The following is a 23,178-nucleotide window of genomic DNA, read 5'->3' on the forward strand; positions in this document are numbered from 1 at the left end:
ATAAAATATCATAATATGACTTTACAAGGTAAAAACATCCTTAACATGATTCTCAAATACTTACTAGGAAAGCCCACAACACAGCCAACAGCAACTCCTGTGCAGGCAATGATATTAGCTTTTGGGAACTGGGTAACAACTGCTGCCAACTTGTGTCAGGCCTTGCCACCCACTAACTATGGAAGAAAAAAAAAACTTGACAGAAAAAATGTTGTCCTGTAATAGATTCACTTGAGCCCCGATGATGCTGCTGTGTGTGTGTGACATCTGCTAACTTTTTGCTGCTTCCATTCAGGTGTTGTCTCTTTCCCGGCTCTGGCCACTTGCCAGCTCTGGGTGGGAAGAGAGGGGACTTCCTTGTTTTGTTCAGCTAAAGAGAAACATATTGGATAAATGGGAGTTTGGACTAACCACTCTGTTCTTCCAAATAGGCATGAGTGACTCAAGGAGATCAGATATGGTCCTACTTTTAGCCATTTATGACAGCATTAAGCATTACACCACAATGGAAAGCCTTAATGACAAAGTGCAAACTGGCGGATTTGGGGGTGGGGTGTGTGTGGGTGGTGGGGGATAAACGGGGCATTGTCCTACTGGTCAATGATCCAGTCTGCTGGCTTTGGTCAACACATCAGCTAGTCAGCACCACTGAGGTTGCTTTTCCTGAATGCTCAAATGACCTCATGTGAATACCCTTCTCCTTCACTCCTTTCCCTCAGACTGGGGTTTTTGCCTGCCACCTCTTGCTTTTGTGTCTCTGGCTCATAAAGTCCCAGGAGGAGGAGGTCAGCTAGGTCAGGATGTTTTGTTGGTCAGTGTATTGGGTGAGAGAACCTATGAAAATCTGCCGAGGTTTGTTTATCCCATGGCACTTATTTTCAGAGACAGAAGACAGCGAAGATTCAAGTCATACACAGTCTGAAGAGTCTATCCAACCCCGCCTTCTCCTCCTTTATACATTGCAGTATCATTAATCTGGTTCTCCTATATGGCACAATCTTTCCCTCAATATGCTCATTGTAAACAATGCAAACACAGTTTTCTAGATCACACACAGCCTTAAGGATTATTGGTCTCTCTACTCCCAATTTACTACATGTCATTGCAAAAGCTTTGACTTGGAAATTACTTCACCCTCACATAAAGCTTCTCCCTTGGGCTGCTGAGACAAGACCCTCAGATGCAAAAGCACCCGCTTTAGTACAAGTCATGTTCCCTCTTGCAATAGGGGAACTGAACAAACTCACCCTGTGACTGTTGTTGCCTGTGTGATGTTGCAGGGTCTATGTGCTACCTAGGTGTATCTATGTACATCAGTGTGTATTTCTGTATTCCAAGTATTTTACTGCGTTTAAGTTTCTATGTAAGTTTCTGTCTATTCGATGGCTGACGCTACTCTGCCATGATTTCATAGTCTGTGAGATGACACAGATGACTAGGCTGCTCCCCGACTGGGCCTCTCGTTGGTTGTGACTCAGCTTAGACCGCACTGAGTAAGATTAGTTTACTTCTTAGGAATACAGCTGGCACTAGCTGTTGTATTCATGTGTATTTAACTAGCTGTGTAGGGGTTTCTTTGTGTGTGTGTGTTGTGTGTGTGTGTGTGTGTGTGTTCATCTACAATCCATGCACAAACTGTTCTTCATACTGAGCCGACACAGACACCTGACCCACTATGATTCCGATTTCCTGCTTTTATCCGACTGACCAAGTAATGTAATAAACACATACTGTTATCCCCACAGTGTCAGCCCTTCCTGTTATGACAAACCCTCAAACACATCCTTCGATGATGATAACGTCTCGTCCTCCTTTGTTCCCTTTCTTGCCTGTGTGTGTGGGTTTGTGACTGAGTGCATGCCTGCCAGTGTTGTGCACAGGTTTGTGCAGGTCATTATTCACAGGTTTTGTTACTCCACAGGCCCTAGGCAGAAGAGTGAGATTTCAGAGTGTGAGAGCTTTGGTCTCTGGTGTTGTTTCCTCACAAGTGCACCCTCATGCTTCTTCAGTTACAGTGCAGGGTCATATCCCCCTCCCCCCCTGCGCGCGCGCGTGTGTGTGCATGCGTGTGTGTGTGAGAGAAAGAGATCAGCCCCCTATTTGGCCAGGGTGTCATAAAATGCAAATAATTGTTTCTGTGCAAATAATTGTTTCTGGAAGATTTGCTTGGCAGATACTGCCAGACTGATTTGGCAGGCTATTTTTCAGACTTAATCGGCAAATCTCAGGAAATTTAAAACATTGTGTCAGCTAAAGTTTTTCATGCATTTTCTTTCTTTTTTTAACATCTCATAGATTGTAGGTTATTGTTCACTCTCGTAGCCTTGATGAGGGACCATGTCCAGTTGTCATGAGTACTGTCGGTGCCTGGCCTGGTTACTCATTCTCCACAGAGCTCTGGCTCCTGCTACTGAAACCACATGTATATATACACAAACACTCTTGTTCTCACGGCTGTTTTCCGTTCCTGCATTTCCCAAGGCAGGTCATGTCAGGCAACTCCTCTCTCTCTCTCTCTCTCTCTCTCTCTCTCACACTCACACACACACACACAAAGATGAGGTGTGTGTGTATGTACCATCACCTTTTTGAGTAAGAGCCTATGTGGTGTTTGAGTGTTGAGACAAGAGCTGTTTGGCCTGGTATTGAACTTGTGGGTAGAGAGTGCCTCTTGCTAGCTACAGTATTTGCTATTTCCCTGCTCTTCTTTTTCCTGCATTTAGTGATGAGCAAGATAAATTGCAACCATCTGTGTTCACTAATCCTTCCTTCACTCGCCATCTCCTTTACGCTTCTCTCTTTCCATTAGCAGCCAAGAGGCTGGCAGTCTGACAGGATCTGCCACTGAGTGCCTGGCTCACAGGAGACCAGGGCCTGTACTTTGGCTCAGCTAGCTCCCTTGCTGTTACCTTCCCTCCCCCTTGCTGCTGTCCTTCTGGTCAGCCTAAGGTCATCTAATGACCAGTTGTCACAGCCCAGCTGACACACAGTGCAAGGATATGAGGAAGGGAGAGCCATATGATGGCACAAACACTGCTGACTACTGCTGCTGCTGATGCCCCGCCCTTTCCAAAACACACACACACATACGCTACAGCTGCTGCCTCTGCTCCCTTGGGACCATGCATGTCTGTCTACCGCCTGTCTGTCGGTCTCGGACACCGACGAGTGGCATGCCATTCTTTCAGAAGAATAGCAGAGCAGAGAAAAATGAGGGCTTGCCCAGGCGTCTGACAAAGCCCCAGCTGCTGAAATCATGCTGACTCATCATGGCTTAGGCTGCTGCACTGCCAAGAGACCAGCGGTATGCTAGTCAGCTCACCACTGATGTACATGGGCAACGAGTAGACCAAGTTATATCAAGGCCTTTGCCTTGTTGAATGCTCTGGGTCTTCAAGTGTAGGGAAAATTAAACACACAAACTGGAGAAAGAGGCTTATCGCTGTTAATAGTACAGAACTAAAATGTCCGCTGTCCAGGGATCAAAAACAGACTCATGTTCTGAGTGATTGCGGTACACATGAAATATACCGTTGATTTGGAATAGGATTAATTGGTCTCTGGTTCATGAAACGTGCTACCCAGCAAAGGTCATGATTTATTATAAGTGAGAAAATATTCTGAAAGGCTAAAACTGCAGATAGGATGTTTTTGGATGATGTTATTGTCATGTTGCTCTCCTTATAAGTTTTGCCATCGTGCCCTTGAGCAGGGCATTTGTTTAACTGTTGAATTGAAGTTGCCACTAGCCAACGTGAGAGCCCTGTAGCCATTCTTGGGGGAGTTCTCAGATGCTCATCATTGCAAATGTGTGATTGCACAGCTGTTTTACTCTAACAAGCAAGTGCAGGGCAGTAGCTATGTTCTTAACTGTCCCCAAGTCAAGACAGAATTCAAAAGGTTTTTGAATTTGGGGCCCTAAACTTTGTTAACATGTTACTGTGAAAGAAAAGATAGAGCTTAATACTGGTAAGTTGAAACTCAGTCTTTCAAACCTGCATTTACTCGGTGGTGGTGTTTCAGTGGGTTTGAAGTTCAGCTTTCTGTTTTATCATTGATGTCATCGTTTATATCATTCAGGCTTGATTACTGTTTTATTGTTATGGTTATGGTTATGGTTATATTTTTGCTGTCTGTGGCTTAAATTTGCCCCATTTTACCTTTTTATCCAATTTTGTTCATTGTGTAAAGCACTTTATAACTGTATCTGGGAAGTGCTCTACCATTAAAATTTTCATTGTGAACATGGATCCAACAGGGTGTCAAATTTCAGCCTACTAGTATCTACCCATTCCTCCTATTATATCTCTACTCAGGTGTGTTTTGCTGCTGTCGAGAGGACAGACACAGGCTTTAACCAGCAGATTTCTCTAGACAGAGGACTAGTTAATAAAATCGGTTGGTGTAGCATTGGGTTGGAATGAAAACCTGCACGTACATGACTGTCCTTAGCACATGATTGAATACCACTGGGATGGAGGATGGATTAGGTGACGGATGGACAGAGGAGGCCTGGGAGCGTAGGAAACAGGAAGAGGAGGAGGAAGTGCTTAGTGTTAGAGTAGAGAGGGGAGAACCACCAAGAGAAATTAAGTCCTCTATATTTTTCTAGGTTTTGACCCTCTAACAGTTGCGCATTGTTGTGTGTTGACCCTTGCACATTCATCAAATGTTTGTCTTTATGTGAGGGGTGTCGATAATCCTAATCAAGTTGAATGTTAGCTATAAAAATAATGAAGATGGAAAAGTATGGAGATGACCAGTCAAGATCAGTTCAGACTCATCACTACTGTACTGTACTCTTTCAAAAGCGAGTTTTTGAGATGGACTCACCCAAAGAATAGGGCAGCTGTGTCGGATATGTGTGTGCCACCAGCACTCTGCAGGGCTCAGACTGGCACTGAGAGGGGACTGGTACAGCTGGTCTGAGACCAGACTAAGAAACAGCTGTAATACAGGAAGAGAGGGGCAAAATGTGGCAATGGTCTTGGATTAGAAGTATTGTCAACTGGTTTAGTCTAGACTAGTGGTGACTGTAGGATCTGTCCTGAAAAGTGCCATTGCGTCCAATTTGAGAAACTACACTATCAGTTTTTTCCCCCAAGAGCCAGGTACATTATTTTGTTTTGTTTCCCATTTGGTTTAGTTAGAATTGACATTTCTGGACTTCAATCCCTGTAAGAATATATTTACTGACACAGTTTGTTTGCCTTACTTCTTCTCTGTGAGGAAATAGTGCCCCAGATGTCTTTTGATAAAGAAGTTTGATGACTCAACTTTTTGGCCCCTAGTAGTTGACAGCAGGCAGGGGAGTTGAGCTGTGATCTTTCAAGCAACTATTCTCTCCCTGTCACCTTTAACTTGCTTAAATTGCTCAAAATATTTCAAGGCTGTTTAATCTTTTTCATGCTATGTTATACTGCGGTGTTTGATTCAATACTTTAACCCTTAAGCTGGTAACAATGCTGAAGCAGGTTTTCAGTGTCATGGTAAGCAAGTCTTAACTGCCAGGGTTCAGAGAATCAGTTTTTTTTTTATTATTACATATCAGTCTCATTTCCAGGAAAGTGAAGGATAAAACGCCCATGTCACCCTGCAGCTGGCATGGGGAAATGCTGCCATCTACTGATTGAGGTTATATCTCCAAAATGAGGCCCGATTTATTGCTTGTAGTTATGTGATGTTGATTATGATAATTGTTGTAAAATTATTAGTGTGAGCCTTTCGGTGTTACAAGCCTTCTGTTGACAGGATATAACTGTAGTATGGTTGAAAGGGAAATTGTAAAAGATGAGCTCTGAAACTGTCTCACAGTCAGTCGAGTACTTTCAGTTTGCAGAATCTGGTAGAAAGCTTCCTCTCCAGTGACAGAATCAGAATCATGTTTATTGGCCATGTAGGTTTGCACACACATGGAATTTGACTCCGGTTTTGTGGCTCTCTCAGTGTATATAGAATAACAACACTACAACACAACAATCTTCAGATATATACACAAGGATTGACTATATACAGACAAAATAAGATGTAATAAAGTGCAATTGTGCAGAGAATATATCAGAGACGCTGAAATAGATGTTAACAGGTTACTTACATACATGCCTGAGGTAGATGGACACGACAGAGCGTACCTGTATACGTACAATGTACAGTACAGTATGTACAAATTGGTTGGATTTATTTGACAGTGTTAACTGTTCATTTGAGTGACAGCCTGCGGAAAGAAGCGGTTTTTATATCTGGTTATTTTGGGTTACAGTGCTCTGTGGTCCATGCCAGAGGGGAGGAGTTGGAACAGGTTGTGACCACGGTGTGATGGGTCTGCAGTGATGTTGCCTGCTCGTTTCCTGAGTCTAGAGGTGTATAAGTCCTGAATGGAGGGCAGGTTGGAACCAATGATTTTCTCTGCAGTCCTGACTGTCCATTGTTGGCCAATCCAAACCAGACATCGATGGATGTGCAGAGGACAGACTGGATTATTGCAGTGTAGAACTGAATCAGCAGTTCCTGAGGCAGGTTGAACTTCCTGAGCTGGCGGAGAGAGTACATCCTCTGCTGGGCCTTTTTGATGGTTGTGTCTGCGTTGGATGCCCAGCTTAGGTCCTGGGAGATTGTGGAACCCAGAAATCTGTAGGTTTTCACCGTAGACACCGTGCTGTTGAGTATGATGAGGGGGGCAGATTGAAACATTATTGCCACGTCCTACTGCATTATCCGTGTAGGAAATTCTTCCTCTTATTCTGCTTTTCAGCATCAAAACAAGCTGTTTTCAGCTCAGCTCAACAAGAATGAGCCAGTTAGTAGTTGAAAGCACACTAAATGTTCATTCCAGGGTTGTGGTTTTCTTTTGCTGGTGCTGGCTGGTGAATTTTATATTTGTTTGTTTTATGTTTTAAAAAAAACACTGAATGAAGTAAGAGCAGGTGGTGTTCTCCATGTAAAGAAAAAGACAGCACCTCACTAAAACAAAGGGGTGGATGATGTGCATGTTGAGGAAGTCTGTTAACTCTGAAACAGAATTGTAAGTGTAAATGGAACACAACTTAATCCTGTCTGCAGTTGTTAGGCTACTAACCAGCTCTCTGTCTAACCTTGACTGTGAAATGCTAACTGGAAGTTTACCTCTGCTCATGCCACATGTAAAGTGGCTACTGCTGGGTTTAATGCAAATTTGAGGATGAGCAAATTAGACTGCGATATCAGCATGTGGGGGGTTTGTTTCCCTTGTAGATAACCACATGTTCATAAGAGAGAAGAAAGCTTGCAAGTTCATGTCACCTGAATCTTTATCACAGAGCATTCTTAACAGGTGCAGCTCAGAGAGCAACCGCCTAACAGCAGCTAGCACTGAACACAAACAAAAGGGAACACAAGCAAAATGGGAAACCAAAGAACAAAACAATTTCTTATATTGACTACTGGCAACAGCAAACTAAAGAACACAAGAAATTGAAGTGTTATGATTACTGACAGAGTAATAGTTAAGTTGCAGATTTTCTTTTTATAGTGAAGAAGAGTGGAAAAAAGAGGAAATAAAATTTGGGTGCAGTGACCACAACCTTGTTGAAATTAGAAATGAAAGAAAAGCTTCCAAAGAAAAGACATACTGTCACTGCCAGCCAGGGGAGATAGAGGCTGTCATTTCCTGCTTTCCTGTGGAGTAGCTTGATTAGCAAATGTCATCAGAAATGTGAAAAGGAAATATTTGAGTCAGGCAGACAAAGACAGATGGAGAAAGAGAGCAAGAGAACCAGTGGCAAGGACTGTCATGAGTGTCTCTCTTGAATCTTTGTTCCATATTATCCTGCCAACCAAATCCTTGTCAGAAAAATGTTTTGATCTATTTTTACAAGGTAACCACAAGGGAACCGTCTCCTTGATCTGACTCTCAACCACATCCCCCACCCACTCTCTCTCTCTCTCTCTCTGTCTCTCTGTCTCTGTCTCTGTGTCTGTGTGCAGGAGCAGATTCACGTGCCTGTGTACCATCCAACGCCTAGCCAGGCCCGGCTCGCTACCCAGCTGACGGAAGAGGAGCAGGTCCGCATTGCTCAACGAATTGGCCTCATCCAGCACCTCCCCAAGGGCGTCTACGACCCGGGACGGGATGGTTCTGAGAAGAAGATCAGAGAGTGAGTAGAACCACTGAGCCCGCCATACTCAATTCTTGGGAATTATGTCATTCTTAGAATAGATGGATAATGGCGTGGGTGGTATCCCTGATGACATACAGCACAAAAGTAACACTGGTGTGTGAAAGGCAGTCTCTTTGTCCAGCTACTTGGTGTTGCTGGCTGGTATCTAATGAGATTGTTACCTTGGATCGATTACAGACGGCAGTGCACAATAGGGGGGGTGACCAACGACCCCCTCTGTAGTGGCCAAAGGCAGTAATACCAGCTGTGAACAGTGTTAAAGGTCAACACCAGTGTCAAATTGTATTACCACATCCCGACTGAGTGTGGGTGAGGGGGTCTAGTAACCGATCCTTCCCTTTGACCCCTTTCTATGTAGGAAGAGTGGTGAAAAGAAAATTCCTCACAGGGTTCAGAAGAGTTCCATGTCTTTATTACAGATAGCTTTAAGACATGATTATGACAGGCACGCCCATTAATGTAACGTCTCTATATACTACACTTATTTGACATTTTCTGTCATATTTGTTACTTTTTCATTTCTGCTTAAGAAAGTGGTTGGAAACATAAAGAGGGATCTTTGAAGAGTAGAGTGTGTCACCAAAGATAAACATCTTTTTATACAGCGGGATGGGATTTTTGCATCCATTTTCCTGAGGGTTTTTTTTCCCTCTTTGTTTTGCTTCCTCCCTGTAATTTCCTGCATTTGAAGTTGTCCACATCCCATGTTAAAGTCTGCATGTTGTTTCAACATTCACTTTTTTCCAGTAGGATTGGACTAATTTTGTGTGTGCACGCGTGTGTGTGCGCGCGCATCTGTTCCCTTGTGCAGGTGTGTGATCTGTATGATGGACTTTGTTTATGGGGACCCCATCCGGTTCCTGCCCTGCATGCACATCTACCACATGGACTGTATAGATGACTGGCTCATGAGGTCTTTCACCTGCCCCTCCTGCATGGAGCCTGTGGATGCTGCGCTGCTTTCCTCTTACGAGACAAACTGATGTGCACATGCACCCGCAGACACAGGGCAAGGACACACGAAGATGGCGAGGCCCACGTGCACACACACACACACACACACACACACAAAGAAACGCACACAACCTCCAGCCGGTCGACCTGCAAATCCATTAACCCTGGCCGAGAAGGGAGGCTGAAGTAGGTGTCATCGTCAAGCGAGAAATCAAAAGGCCTGCTGGACAGGTTTCTCTGATGGTGGAAAAAAGGAATGGGCAAAGATGTTGAGGACAGGAGGAGAAAAGACAAATGGGATTGGGGGGGATGAAGATGGATGGGGGAGGGGGTGTTTCAAAATAGAAGCAAGCAGGGCAGAAGTTGTTATGGACCAAATGTTTATTTGTGTGACCAGGAAATATTTCCAGCATCTTGCTTTTGAAAAACGCACCTACAAAGACACACCTCCCCCAAAACTAACTGTCGGTTGAGATTATCCTATTCAGTGTGTGAAAGTAAGGACACCTAAATGCCATCATTGGTCTAAGGTATTGCACGTGTCGGATTCAGAAACCCGATTCTTGATCTTACAATAATAAAACACGAGGGAAATGGAGGGAGGAAATGCTCATGGGACTTGCCAGATATGTAGATAACTATCCAAAAACAAAAAAGCCTGCTATAGTATCATATCTCAAGCAAAAACTGCTGGATATGCAGATACCTGATTTAAAAAAAAAAAAAGGAAGTTGGACTGTAGATGTCTGCCACAAAAAAAGCAAATGTTCTCTGTATAAATATGATGTGCTGCACACAGGCCTTGATTTGTGTACCTGTACAGATCTCTTACAGAGAAGGAAAAAAGGTTGGTTAAATGACTGTCCTGTGGTTTTGTGAAATCTGTCCTGTATTCTGTCAGTCAGCACAAGGGCTCTGTTGAACTCATATTTATTAACAAGGGGGAAAGAAGTACAATAGACCTGCTAAAATAGAATGTGTGCTTGAATCACTAATGTGATGCATAGCTACCATAGAAATGGCTATAGAGCGATATACTCTTCATGACAATTGAGTCACAGTGAGGCTTCACATTACTGGCCAAAGCACAAAGCAGTTCTGTGGACAGGTTATCAAATGTCTGAGAAATATTTGCACTTCTTCATACGAAATATTCAGCAAATGCATTCAATACAGTACTGAAAAGTGAAAGTATGTGGTATTTGAAGTTGATGTTTTTCAATATTCGAGATGATATAAGCAAACTGTGTGTTCCAAGAATCCCCCACCCAAAGAATCTGTGAGTGATGACGAAAAACTAAACTACTGACTTGACTTCAGAAAGGGTGTCCTGGTCACATGTTATATTAACTCAGTCGTTTAATTGCAAGAACAAGTGTTTACCTTTTTTGGTTACTGAGAATATTGGATCACACATGGAGCTTTGCAGTGGTAAAGGTGTTTGTTTACCATTTCCATAGCAGGAATCTTGCAGCCAGGTCACAGAGCCAGTTCTAAAACATGCAAAAGAGACACAATACTCCAGCAGCTGCTTTCACCAGGACGTAGATGACTACAAGAGGGATCCGGTTCTTAGTCATGTGAGTCAACTGTGATATCTGAGAAATGTGATCACTTTGATGAGACCATGAGTTGATCTGTGTCTTAGTGTTCATTATTTGAACTGGTGTCTTTCGATGAGGATTAAGTTCTTTTGATTGTTTTGCTGCCTATTCCTGAGGGGCATGTATCATTTCTTCTCTTCTCATTTGAAAATAATTTTCAATGCTAGTTCATTTCCCACTTTCATAATGTTTAGGTCTGTGCCTCTTGACATTCAGAAAATGTTGATAGCCTAAGTCACCCAGTTAACTGTAAAAGCACAAGAAGACATTAAAAAGCTCATTTGTATTTACCTGCTCCCATGTTATTTTGACATTGCAAGAGGGTCAAAAGTACTCTCGATTTTTGCAGGACCTAAAATGTTGCCCATCTCCCTTCTTTAGAGGTCATGGTGCACATCTCAAACGCGCGCGCACGCAAACACGCAGTGGGCTGAACTGCCCCGATTAGTGGGCGACTAGAGATAGACTGGCGATATAAGCACCTTGGTTTTGCACCGTTCTTCTGGCTACTTCATTACTATGTTGAACGTATTTCTCCATCGTCAAGGTGGAGCTTCAATGCCTTAGGTTAAAATGTTAGTGGGGGCTGGTATTTGCTGCTAATGCAAGATTCCATCTAATTAAATAAACAAAAGAGGGGCATTGGGCAATTGGACATTCTTGGGCGGTCAGGTGGCACACAATCATTGTGCATATGAAGTTGGGGATCCCCAGCGTTTGCTGAAAACTGTCCAATTACTTTTTCTAAAAGGAAAATTTTGTCATTGTAACACGGGACTTGGCCCGGATCGCCTTCCCCCCCCTGGATAAGCAGTTGGTCTCCTCGAGTTCCTCATTCTGCCCATAACGGTCCTGGCGCACCACGAGGAGCGGCCTATTGGCCAGACGGGTGGAAGGAGGAGCCTAGAAACATGATCGTTCCAGTACATCCAATAGGCTGACAGCTGGGCTGGACCTGCAAAGTTAAGGGGCGGAGCGAGGGAAATGTTGAAGGTCACATGATCGTGTGTGTGTGTGTGTGTGTGTGTGTGTGTGTGTGTGTGTGTGTGTGTGTGTGTGTGTGTGTGTGCGCGCGCGTCCCGTAGTCCCACTAAACTCACTGGAGGGAGGTTTTGCTCACACTGGCATGCACACGTCTAACGGCTTATTAAAACGAGTAGTCTGCCAAGGCCAGACTCTTAATAGTCATACTGGACTAAACAGTCACTCAGACACTTGGTCAAACTCACATTTATGCAGTAAACGGGAAATCTGGTTGTCAACCCCTCGGGTCCGTATTCACTGATAATGAAACAGTTGCAGAAGACTGTTTTTAATTCCCACTGTGGGACAGACTCGTTTATATAATCACAAACTGTCCCAGATCACAAAAGTGACGAGGGAAACATGGTATAGGATTGTTTTTCTTCACAGGATCACTTTTGTGATACGTGTACGGTTCATGTGTGTGTCGGTACGGATGTGTATGAAAGTTTGTTAGAATTTCCCCTATTTGTAAGTATACACGTGCATATGATATATACTACAGGTAAAAAATAAACAGTGTAACGAAACATCTTTTTTTTAATGTCGGTGTGATTTCTTGTCTCCATACAAGAACATGAATGTTGAACTTTTCAGCTCGCCTCGTTATGTGGCCTATACAGGGCGTTAGGAGCGAATGCCACCATAGGTTTGTAAATCAATTTTAATGTTTGTTTTTCTTGCCCCTTGTAACGAAATGCTAACACTGAAAAGAAAATGAACACGAATACAACACAACCAGATGCCGTGATACGTTTGTATTTATCAAGGAGTTGGATGCTGTTCAGAGATACTATGTCTGCAAATGGACAAGACGTGTAAATACACGGTGTGATCCGCGGAAGATCCTGTATCGGATATATTTACTTGCTTCGTCTTTGACATGTCCTGTTTGATGTTCTCTTCATATTTTTTGACCAAAATTGGATACCTATAATATCCTAAAATTTCATCCGTGCAAGACCTGAAACTGAATCGTTTGACACGCTCGTTTGTTCCTCCACGGATCCTATTCGGGACGTTGTCCGCGAGGCGCTGAGGGATCGCTGTCAGGTCGCGGATCCATTGGGCCATCTGGTGATGATTGACGGGTCGTGTTGGGTATTTGGACAGGCCTATTCTTGCCTCGCAGCCTGGATCATGCCAGTTTGTGCTTTCTGCCCTCTTCCTCTATGGTAGACTGCTTAACATCTAGCTATTTAGTACAACAACACAAAAAAGGTTTTATTCCCACCGCACAGTTTCTGCTTGAATATATTATAGCCCCCGGGTGGAAGTCAGTTTGGGTGAAAATAATTCAATTATACCCAATAGCCTTTGCCTACAGCCGGTTATTATTGATAGATCACTGATTTAAAAATATGATTTTAGCGAAGGAAAGGATGTTCAGCTACTCCGTTAGCAGCACTGAACATCGTCTCAGGCCACATGGAATCCCAGACATGAAACAAATGTACTTAAACGTGTGAAATGTGTACATAAGCAGTGCCAACATGAGTGCTGACACGCTTGAACTGGGAAATCAGACGTTAACCGTTCTTCAGCCAGGCAGCACAGACAGAGGTCAGGGAGCAGTCGGGGAGGAAGGGTTAAACTGAACTGTCCTTTGAATAATGCTCCTGTCGTGGACTTGGACTGGGACCCTTTTGGATTGTCTAATTTCTTTCTGTTGGAGTGAGTCTTAGAAAGACACGGCAAGGCCTGCGAACAGACACCGTGTATTCACCATCCGCGGTAGACCTCTATTATGACGTCACCGTCTATCACGTCTGTCTCCCACCTGCAACCGCTTCCATTTATGTATCTCTGCAGTGTCCAGCCGGGACTGGCACACAGGGGTACAATGTTGATGAAAATGTCTTTCATCATAACTTTTTAAAGATAACATTTACCTATTACCCAATATATAGACCAGCCTTATATCATTACCAATGACAAACACAAAAGAACAATAACACACCATTGATGACAAATATCCAAAAGTGTTTTTTTTCACAGAAATGAAATAAGTAGCCGTTTGTGAAAAACACGACCCAACAATAATTGTCCATCCATCCAGCCATCCATCCATTACCTGAACTGCTTATCCTGCTCTCAGGGTCGCGGGGAGGCTGGAGCCTAACAACCTTATTCTTATAAACCTTTAATTCAAAATGAGTGTATACGTGTTGACACTTGTCAAGACATTGTTTGTGTGTGTGTGTGTGTGTGTGTGTGTGTGTGTGTGTGTGTGTGTGTGTGTGTGTGTGTGGAGGGGGGGGGGTGCGCATGCATGCATGTTGCTACCAGGACTTTAAGAGCGTATGTTTAAAGAGTGTTGTGTATTCTCATGCCACACACCAAAGGGTGTGGCATAGGAAGGACGCCCTGTCACAGGGGAATTTATTTAACTCGAAACCAAAAACATTTCCATAAACAAACCCTAAACAAAGTGTTTCTCTACAGGGAACTTCTAATATGATTTTGGTTGTGATGGAAGTAAATGGGGGTACCCTGTGTGGGGGTTCCCTCTCGCTGGGCTCCATCCCAGAAGAGGATTCCTGCTTCTATAAAAGCCTCACTCCACTTACAGGCCGGCTGACCTTTCATGTCTGCTCATCATCTTCATCGGCCTCCTCGTCACTCATCGTCACTCATGAGGCTGGTATAGTCATCTTTTAAAAATACACATCCATAGGGTATAAGACACAAGTTTCGATTTGATGATAAGTGGTTGCTAAGTTGTTAGGCAGTTGCAAACAGTAGTAGTGGCGGTGTTGAGGGGCTTACACTGTAAGTAGTCTGGTCCATGTACTTCTGAGGGTAGTAGTGTGAGTGTGAGACGTTCCACAGAAAGAAAAGGGTGAATTGGTAAAAGAAGGAAGGAAAATAATGCTTCACAGAAGACACTGTAAAAGTATGGCTGGTGGATTCCACAACGGGTTCTTTAAAGCACAAAACCAGAGAAGTGGCTGGTAATGTATGGCAACTTCCCAGCTATCGGTTGGCATCAGATTTCCTCATAACCCAGCCAATAGCGTGTATACAATCTCTAACCCACTTTAACACACACCACAGTGATGTTCATCAGCCAAACAGCATCATGTAGCCTCATGCTAGTGGAAATGCTATTAAAGTGAGATCATATCACAACCATGTCTGCATATGATTATGTATTCAATATAAACATTTGGCTGTGTATCAAAGACAGTTATAGTCACTCATAGATATTTTAAAGAGACTGTAATGATCCGTTTATAAAAATTTTCAGTACTGCCTCTGGTGTTAAAAGCTGGTACTGCGTCTTTTTATTCCGTCGCATTAGAACTGCAGTGTTTCAGATTTCTCCCTGTAAACTTGGGTTTGACTGCTGCTGCTATTTTTTATTTTTGGCAGTGAAAGAAGATTGAATTAGTTCATCTGGGCACAACGTTTATTGAGAGAGAAACATTTCATCACTCACTCATGACTTCTTCAGTCTCAACTGACTGCAGGTGTTTATAAGGGTGGGGATACCTGCCGTCAGTTGAGACTGAAGAGGTCACTTAGATGAACGATGAAACGTTTCTCTCTCAATAAACGTTGTGTCCAGGTGAACTGATTCAACTTTCTGTGACTTTCTTAACTGGCTCATTGAGCATCAATAAAGAATTTTTTTTGGTAATGCTAACTTAGCAAGCTAGGGTGGCTTGTTAAGTAAATAAGTTATCAAAGTAAACCATGTTAACACTAATTTGTGAATATGAAATGAGTTAAATAATGTTTAATGCAAAATGCATCAAATAATGCACACAGCGAAACTGCTAATAAGAATGCTAATAACTGCTAATAGATTTGCTGTCATTATTATTGTTATTATTATTATTGTTATTATTGTAATTATCATTTTTAGTTATACGATTAATAGTTACATTTATAGCGTTAACAGTTAAATATTAATGATAATAACATGTGTTAATGCTTATAATAATGCTAACAAATAATGTTAAATTCAAATACATTAGCATTATTTAATTATTATTATTATTGCCATTTATAGATTCAATAATTAAATAATAAATAGTGTTTTTACAGCATTAATATTTATATAATATTAATGACAATAAAAAGTTAATGAATGGTAATAATTATGCTAGTAAATAATGCTAATAATAATAAATAAATAAAAATGAGTAATTGTTATTGTTTTCATTTATAACTGCAATTGTTAAATAATAAATATTTTTATATATTGCATTAAATAATATTAATGATAATAAAAAACGTGTTAATGCTAATAATAATGCTAATAAATGCAAATAAATTAGAATTATTTATTATTGTTTTTGTTGTTCTTGTATTTATATATAGAATGAATAGTTAAATGATGCTAATAATAACAATAAGAAAAACATTACATGATATGTTGCTAGCTAGGTAGCAGTAGCCCTCCTCTGGTAAGGGTTGCGGGCAGACTGGGCGGTGGTCTGCTGGTCAGAGGACGCCATTGAAAGTGATCTAGGTTGGAGTAGATCCGCTCTTCGGAGTCCTGTCATCTCACTGGTCTCCGAGTCTGACCCGACTATATATCTCCGTTTTGTTGCCTTAATCCTCCAACATCCCAGAATAAAACAAGTGAAACCATGCTCTCTGCAGTATGAGGTCCGGCCGTGCGTCCTCTTCACTTGGATTGGCTGTATGAAAAACGACCGCTCCTCCAAGAGTGCGCCTGTTTTGGATTTTATTACATTTTGCAGGATGCAATTGACAGGCTGATGATGGTCATTCCAATCAAAACTGTTCCTGTTTATATATAGTGTGCAGCAGCGGGCTAGAAGGGCTAGAAACTAGCTCGTCTTTGGGTTGTTTTGACGTAGAATATGACGTAATGGCTATATGCGCCGTGATCGGAGAGAAGGCCAGGCGTGTCTGGTGCGCCGCTGCACCAAGACGGTGTACAAAACGATATACTACGACCATGTACGTAGATATGGAGTAAATAAGCATCACATCTGCTTCTTAAAAGAATCATAAGCCGCTGTGTTTTTTACCAAGGCCAAGGTCGTTTTGTGGAGAAATCAGAGAAACTAAAGGTTGTGGCTCCAGTATCATCTATAAGGTGATTTAAGTACACCAGCGGGCTGTGTTGTACAATTATTTCTCATGCTTTCTCTCGTGATCATCAGATAATGTGGGATTATCATGATATTGCATGAAGATATTGGAAAGACTTCTGAAATACTAAAGAAATTCATATGCAGTATCTATGTAGATGACAGATTTTTATCAGAAAAATCAGAAAATCTGTATTTGGTTAAAGTGTGAGCACTTATTTTGAAAATTTCAGATTATTACAGTGGTCATTGTTTAAAATGTTCAGGAATGAATTGTTAACCTCATGTGAATTCTTGAATTTAAAAATAAAAATGAAAACACACATATATTTGCATGTGTTTGTCAGTCAAAGCTGATTGGAAGAAGAGCAAGGACAATGTTCCTTAGTCACATTATGGATTTCATGTCCTCTGACTCATTAGGTTTCTGCTGTTTGTTTACGAGAGCTAGACATATGCAACATTTTGCACTACACAATATCAGAAAACTGAATTATAATTATAGATGTAAAAAAAATTGGGTATGCTTTATTTATAACTGCTTCCACAAGTTTCCTTCATTGTGAAATAAAACAGTAAGAAAGCATGCTGTTGTAGTTAGACTGTTTCAGGGATTCTCATGAAGATTATATTCGCGATATAACATGCACCTCATATTTTATCCAGGATTTATAATGACAGTCAGTATATTTCTCAACCTTATTTCCAGGCCTTTTTTTCCTCCTGTAAACTGCCTTCTGAATACAAGAATGCAAAAAGGCAAAGTTTGAAAAAAAATCAAGATGTGATGCAGATCTATGATTTCTAACAAATAGGTCACATAGTTCAAATGACCAATATAGTTCATGTTAGTATCTGTGACAGACCTGAAGACCTACATGCTACTGGATCTATCACACTCAGCCTCACACATCTGGGAAAATAATGTCATCATATTTTGTTGTATATTTAATGATTACATAGATGGACAAAGATGCAAAAATCCATTGATGCCAATTGTCTAGATAAGTAATGTCTGCGATATATAAATATGGCATTCAACAGGAGCAAAACATATCCTACATGAAGATCTTTGACATCTTTTCTGTGTGGATCTTTGGTAGACCCGCAAACCTGTAGGCCTTTAACACTGGGTCTTTCCACAGGTTTCATAAATGGCTCTGTAGCGCTTTATAAACCACAGTATTTTTGGATGCTTTGCCTTTTACTGTGTCTTCTATTCTCTGCAATAGAAACACAGGGTTCATAAAAAGTAAGAGTGCAATAATATAAAGTATTTAGCAGCCATAGTTTGAATTAGGCAACATGTTGGCACCAGTTATAATGTGTTAAGTGTCACAGTTGCATGTAAAGCAAAATGGACATGGGAACATCACTTCTTCTTCCTCTTTCAGCTTGTTCCGTTTCTCAGGGCTTGCCACACTGGATTTTTGTCCTCCATAGCTTTCTGTCTGACACATCCCTCTCCCGCAGTCCAACCCTCCTCACGCCCTCCTCTATCTGGTCTCTCCATCTTTTCCTTGGTCTTCCTCTTTTTCTTTTGCCAGGTATTTCCGGGTCCAGTACCTTCTTTCCTATATAGTGTATGCCTCCTCTCTGTACATGTCCAAACCATCGCAATCTTGTCTCTCTCAACTTCTCATCCATTCCTCTGATCTTGAACGTAGCTCTCACTTCTTCATTTCTCTTCCGGTCTTTTCTAGTCATTCCCAAGGACCAACGCAGCATGTTCATGTCTGCTACCTGTAATGTAGAGTCAAGCCTCTCTGTTGTTGTCACTGCTTCCATACCATAGAGCATGGCAGGCCTGACCATTGATTTGTATACCTTGCCCTTTACCCTCAAAGGCAATATCACTGTGATGACTTTAACCAAAAGTAAACAGTACACAATTTAATACCGTTGACAATTATAATGCACTATGCACTGCCAATGTAAACATCAGTGATGCATATTATTCATTCGCTTACAACACACAGATGCATTACTTTCTGAAATGACTCAATATGTGACCTCAACAGCATTGTAAATCACTGTTCTCTGAAACTAGACTTGTAAAATCATTTAGGAAGCAGGTCCTCCCACTTAGAGCTATGAATTACTGGTGAAAAAAAATGCAGAATTTAGTTTCTTACCCAAATAACTTCAACACCATTGTTCACCCTCTTGTCAGGCAGCATGCTCATCAAACGAGTCTTCCTACTTCCTACTACTTAGATACAAATGACTGGCTGATGTAGGCGGTAATATAAGATGGTATAGCCTGCCTGTGGTGAAGCCAGAGACCTCACCCTGAATGAACCTTTCAGTCTATTTGTATGTTGGAACAGGCGCAGACAAAAAAGTGTGGGAGCCTGATCTGATGTTGGACCTGATCCATACATGTTAAAATAGATGACAAAGTTCATTCATCAGTTGATTAAAAAGACCCCAAGGTGGTGATGATCATTAATACATTTCGGGTGCATGGTGGTCTACATTAGGATGCTCCTGTCACCTTGTGTTAATGAGTGTCTGTCTGAACAAGTTAGTGTCCCAATTAAAATACACACAAACTGAAAACTAGATGGCCTCAATCACAAGGCCCTTTGCTGCGTTCAGGGCAACCCAGAACAAGTAAAAAAAAACCCAGATCTGACTTTTGAAAAACAAAAAACAAAAAACAAAACAACTTGAATGGTCGTTGAACTTGGGGAATCATTTCAGAGTTCCGGTTTATCCGGCTTGAGCACCGGTGACATCACAGCAGAAAAAGTGGACCAAAACAATGGCGGCATTGGTAGTTCATAGTAAGAAAAGGATGTGTTTATTTACATTTTAATGTATGTTTGTATGTGTAATTATATAGTATGTGTTAGTATCATTTATGGTTTGCATTCATTATAGCAATATGTGAAGTATAATTTATGTCTAGCTTAGGTGGGTGGATAATGGTAGGTTTCTCAAAAAAGCTGCAAATGAGATGGAGACATCTGCCAACATCCATGTTTTTTTTTCTTTCTTTTTCCATATAAATGGCGCAAAAGCATGACATCGGTGAGCTAACCGAGTTCCAAGTTGCCTTGAATGCAACATTTCTCTCCCTATTTTGCATACACCGGTCTGGAATAACTGGAAAAGGTGAATGTAAATGAACGAAACAAATTACCTTAGCAGATCAGAAAACCAACAGTACTGGTGATACCTGAGGACCTTATTGAAAACCACGAGGAGAATCCATTACCGGGGTCACTACCGCAGAAACTGTATACCAGAGTCAAATTCCTCATGTGCATAGGCACACTTGGCCAATAAAGTTGATTTTGTTTCTGATATTACCTTATTCAAAAAGTTAAGATTTACCTCATCTCACTGAGAGACCATGTTGAGTGATTTATTTCATATCTTTGAAAATTCAGAGGTTTAATTTTAAAACAAAAACTATTTTCAATATTTGAATCCACTGTTCCCATTAATGTACCACTGCTGTCTTATCAAAGTTCTTCCTCAGTCATCATCGTCCTCCTCCTTTTCTCCATCAGTATCCTCCATGTCATCTTCAGCAGCTTGCTGGTCCTCCAAGGCTGCTCTGAGTGCCTGTTCCTCTTCCAGAGTAGGGTCCAGGGCCTCACTAATTTCTGGTCCACTGGGGTATTCTTTCTGTGGCACTGGGGGCAAATTTGGGGCAAATCCTTCCCCTGCATACTTCAACCCCCAGCCGATGTATATATTCTCAAACTTCCTAGGGTTAGATGGGAAAAGAAAAAGACAGTTAATTCTCTCAAGACTGTAGCCCTGCCTTCATCACATGGACCATTGAACAGATTTCCGTAAAAAAAAAAAAATTCAAATATTATCCTCACTTTCCACAAGTGTACGCATGTGCTCCTGGCCAGAGGTTTGAACGCAGCATAGCCACTGCATACTGGGAGGTGAGAGAGGAGGACATCATGGAGGTCCAGGGAGGGGTGTTGAACATCCCTGAAAGGCACACATATTAAACAGCATTGTCAGTGATACCAAACCAACACCCACTGGCGCCTTGTAAAAATGTCCTGTGAAAACTGACCTGCATCCTCAGAGATGGGAGTGAGGACGGGAGGCCCTAGCTCTTGCTCAGGCTCATCAGGCTCCTCCTCTTTTTCCTCCTCTGGCTTCACTGCTAGGTTTACCCAAGTACAGCGGCCCTAAAGGAGTCCATGATTCCAGTTTTATGAAGATGGTGGGTATGTACACCCCCCACAAAATACAAACACACATGCACAATTAAAAGTATCCCTGCCCTTGCCCTTTCCAGAGGTGTACCTGCTGCAGGATGTGCTGAATATGGTGTACCCAGGTCAAAGACTTGACCATTTCAGGAACTGTGATGCTTTCAAAGTCCAGATTCTCCTCATAACTGTGATATGGTGCCTCCTCCTCCTCTTCCTCCTCACCTTCTTTCTCCACAAACCGAAAGAACCCCTGGGGACTGACCTGTGTGCCCGCAGAGATGCGGGAAATCTGTGCTCTCAGGTAGTTGGCCTCATTGCCAGGGAAAGGTGGGTTGCTGTTGACTGGAGCATCTAGTCGCCCAGTGAAAAATTTTCGGATCCGGCGGGCAGTGTTGATCTGTACAGGAGTGACTGAGGGCAGCTTGACCCAGGGAAGACCAGGCTCTTTGCACACATAGTAAACAAACTTGTTCGCGCCAGTGCGGCTGGGTTCTTTAGGCACCAAAGGTGGTGGCTTGTAAGTCGACAAAGGGAGTGGATCCATCTAGAAAACAATGAGGTTATCAAACATAAAATGACTAGAATGAGAATCTGTTGTTGTACTGTAAACATCCATCAATAAGGGACTTTTACTATATACCGTAAATAAAGTAAGCTTATGGAATATGAATTTCTTAGCCTTAACTGGAAAAGCTCAATATTCTGGTAGATCAGAATGTAGATGCATACCACTTTTTCCACCTCGTTCTCCTCCTCATCACCAGCATGAGTTTCCACCTCTCTCTCTTCATCATCAGCCTCCTGTTCTTCCTCATCCCAACCTTCTCTGTATTCGGCTTCTGCAATGACATAATTACACTCTATTCCTAGAATCTTGCCCCACAACCTGCAGCGCTGCAGGGGCTGGGATCCCACGAGTTGTTTTAATGCTAGGAAAATCCTCTGCATCTCCTCTCTGGCCAGGCCCACCCCAGCCTGCTCCAGGTAGAAGCCAATCTCACTCACATTAGGAAGAGGCGTGTAAACCTGATAGCAGACAGAAAGGCACACTCATCAGCACATTTGTTAGACGCATTGGTAAAAACTGAGAGTGTATAGGTGTGACTGGCTGATACCATTTCATCCTCTTGTTCCACGTCCTCCCCCCGAGAAAAAAGCAACCGCTGCTGTTCTGCCAAAAGCTGCGCAGCGGAAGTCGAAGGCACATCTCGCAAGGTGCTCTGTTTGTCTTCAAGCGATGTGCGCTTTACATCACGGCTCATAGCCTCAAACACATCAACCGCATTTTGTGGACGTTCGTCCATAATCTTCGTCAGCAAACGCGTGAGGTGATCATAGCTGTAAGAATAAAAGTTGTTGAAACATTAGTGAGCAACATTCAAGCCACTCTCCCTCTGCGGTAATTGAAACTGGCTTATTGACGCTGTGCTAACGCGGAATCGGCTAGCGTCAGGTTAACACCAGGCTGATAAGAAAATCATCGCGCACACGCCACTTACAGGTTAAGGTCGCTTGTCATGCTGTTTTTCAGCATAAAAGCCTTGAATGAGGCCGCTCTCTGCCCCATTTGGTGTTCAGTATCTTGTCTTCCTCTCTGGTTTTCCATCGTCTCCGGCCTCGGGACTGTCTCACCTAAGCAAGCCACCAAAACCATTCAACTTTGTTCAAGCTAACGAGAGGCGGAATGACCCCAACACGGACACAATATCATTAAAGCGTTACGATTGTAAGAACACACAATATTTTACCAACCATGAAACTATATCAACAGCCGGAGATGTTAACAAAACTGTTAGCTATCAATTTGAGTTCGAAAGGTTGCTATGATAAACATCACGGTTGCTATGCTCGTGGACGACCAAGGGACTTCACAGGAGAATAACAAAACATGAAATGGATTTTCAGACCTGGATCTGGGACATCCTGGTGATTATAATAACAACTATAACTATAACTACAATTACAACAACAACGAGAGTAATAACAATAGCAAAAATAAGAATTAAGATAGTTGATGTAATATGCTAATAGTGTACATAGTAGTAGTAGGCCAATGACCTTACAAGAGTAGCAGTTGTCTTAAATGATTCCTCTGCACAGTGTGATGTGAATAGAGAAAATTGAAGGTTCACATAACGGATTTAATACAAACTCCCACGTTAGAAAGACATCTACT

General features: G+C 42.1%; 2 protein-coding genes across 2 annotated transcripts in view; one reads left to right on the top strand and one right to left on the bottom strand.

Annotated features, from left to right (window-relative positions):
- Window positions 1-12,247, top strand: part of rnf11b (ring finger protein 11b) — a 37,187-nt gene extending 24,940 nt beyond the window's left edge. The window contains exons 2-3 of the mRNA XM_056276225.1: window positions 7,963-8,132; window positions 8,968-12,247. Coding sequence (XP_056132200.1) covers window positions 7,963-8,132; window positions 8,968-9,139 — 342 coding nt within the window. The 3' untranslated portion in view covers window positions 9,140-12,247. The remainder of the gene's footprint in view (window positions 1-7,962; window positions 8,133-8,967) is intronic.
- Window positions 12,248-20,295: 8,048 nt separating this feature from the next.
- Window positions 20,296-22,608, bottom strand: rsph4a (radial spoke head component 4A). The gene is made up of 7 exons (XM_056276843.1): window positions 22,502-22,608; window positions 22,118-22,340; window positions 21,744-22,028; window positions 21,094-21,546; window positions 20,858-20,975; window positions 20,652-20,769; window positions 20,296-20,530 (listed from the first exon to the last, which is right to left on the bottom strand). The coding sequence occupies exons 1-7, from the start codon at window positions 22,606-22,608 to the stop codon at window positions 20,296-20,298; spliced, it is 1,539 nt and encodes a 512-aa protein (XP_056132818.1).
- Between the last annotated feature and the right edge of the window lie 570 nt (window positions 22,609-23,178).

Source organism: Lampris incognitus, chromosome 3, assembly GCF_029633865.1.
Source record: "Lampris incognitus isolate fLamInc1 chromosome 3, fLamInc1.hap2, whole genome shotgun sequence".
NCBI lineage: Eukaryota > Metazoa > Chordata > Actinopteri > Lampriformes > Lampridae > Lampris > Lampris incognitus.

Coding starts and splice junctions, on each gene's coding strand:
- rsph4a (XM_056276843.1), bottom strand. CDS start 22,608: ATGGAAAACCAGAGAGGAAGACAAGATACTGAACACCAAATGGGGCAG. Junction 22,341..22,501: donor ATGACAAGCGACCTTAACCT/GTAAGTGGCGTG, acceptor TTATTCTTACAG/CTATGATCACCTCACGCGTT. Junction 20,531..20,651: donor CATGCGTACACTTGTGGAAA/GTGAGGATAATA, acceptor ATCTAACCCTAG/GAAGTTTGAGAATATATACA.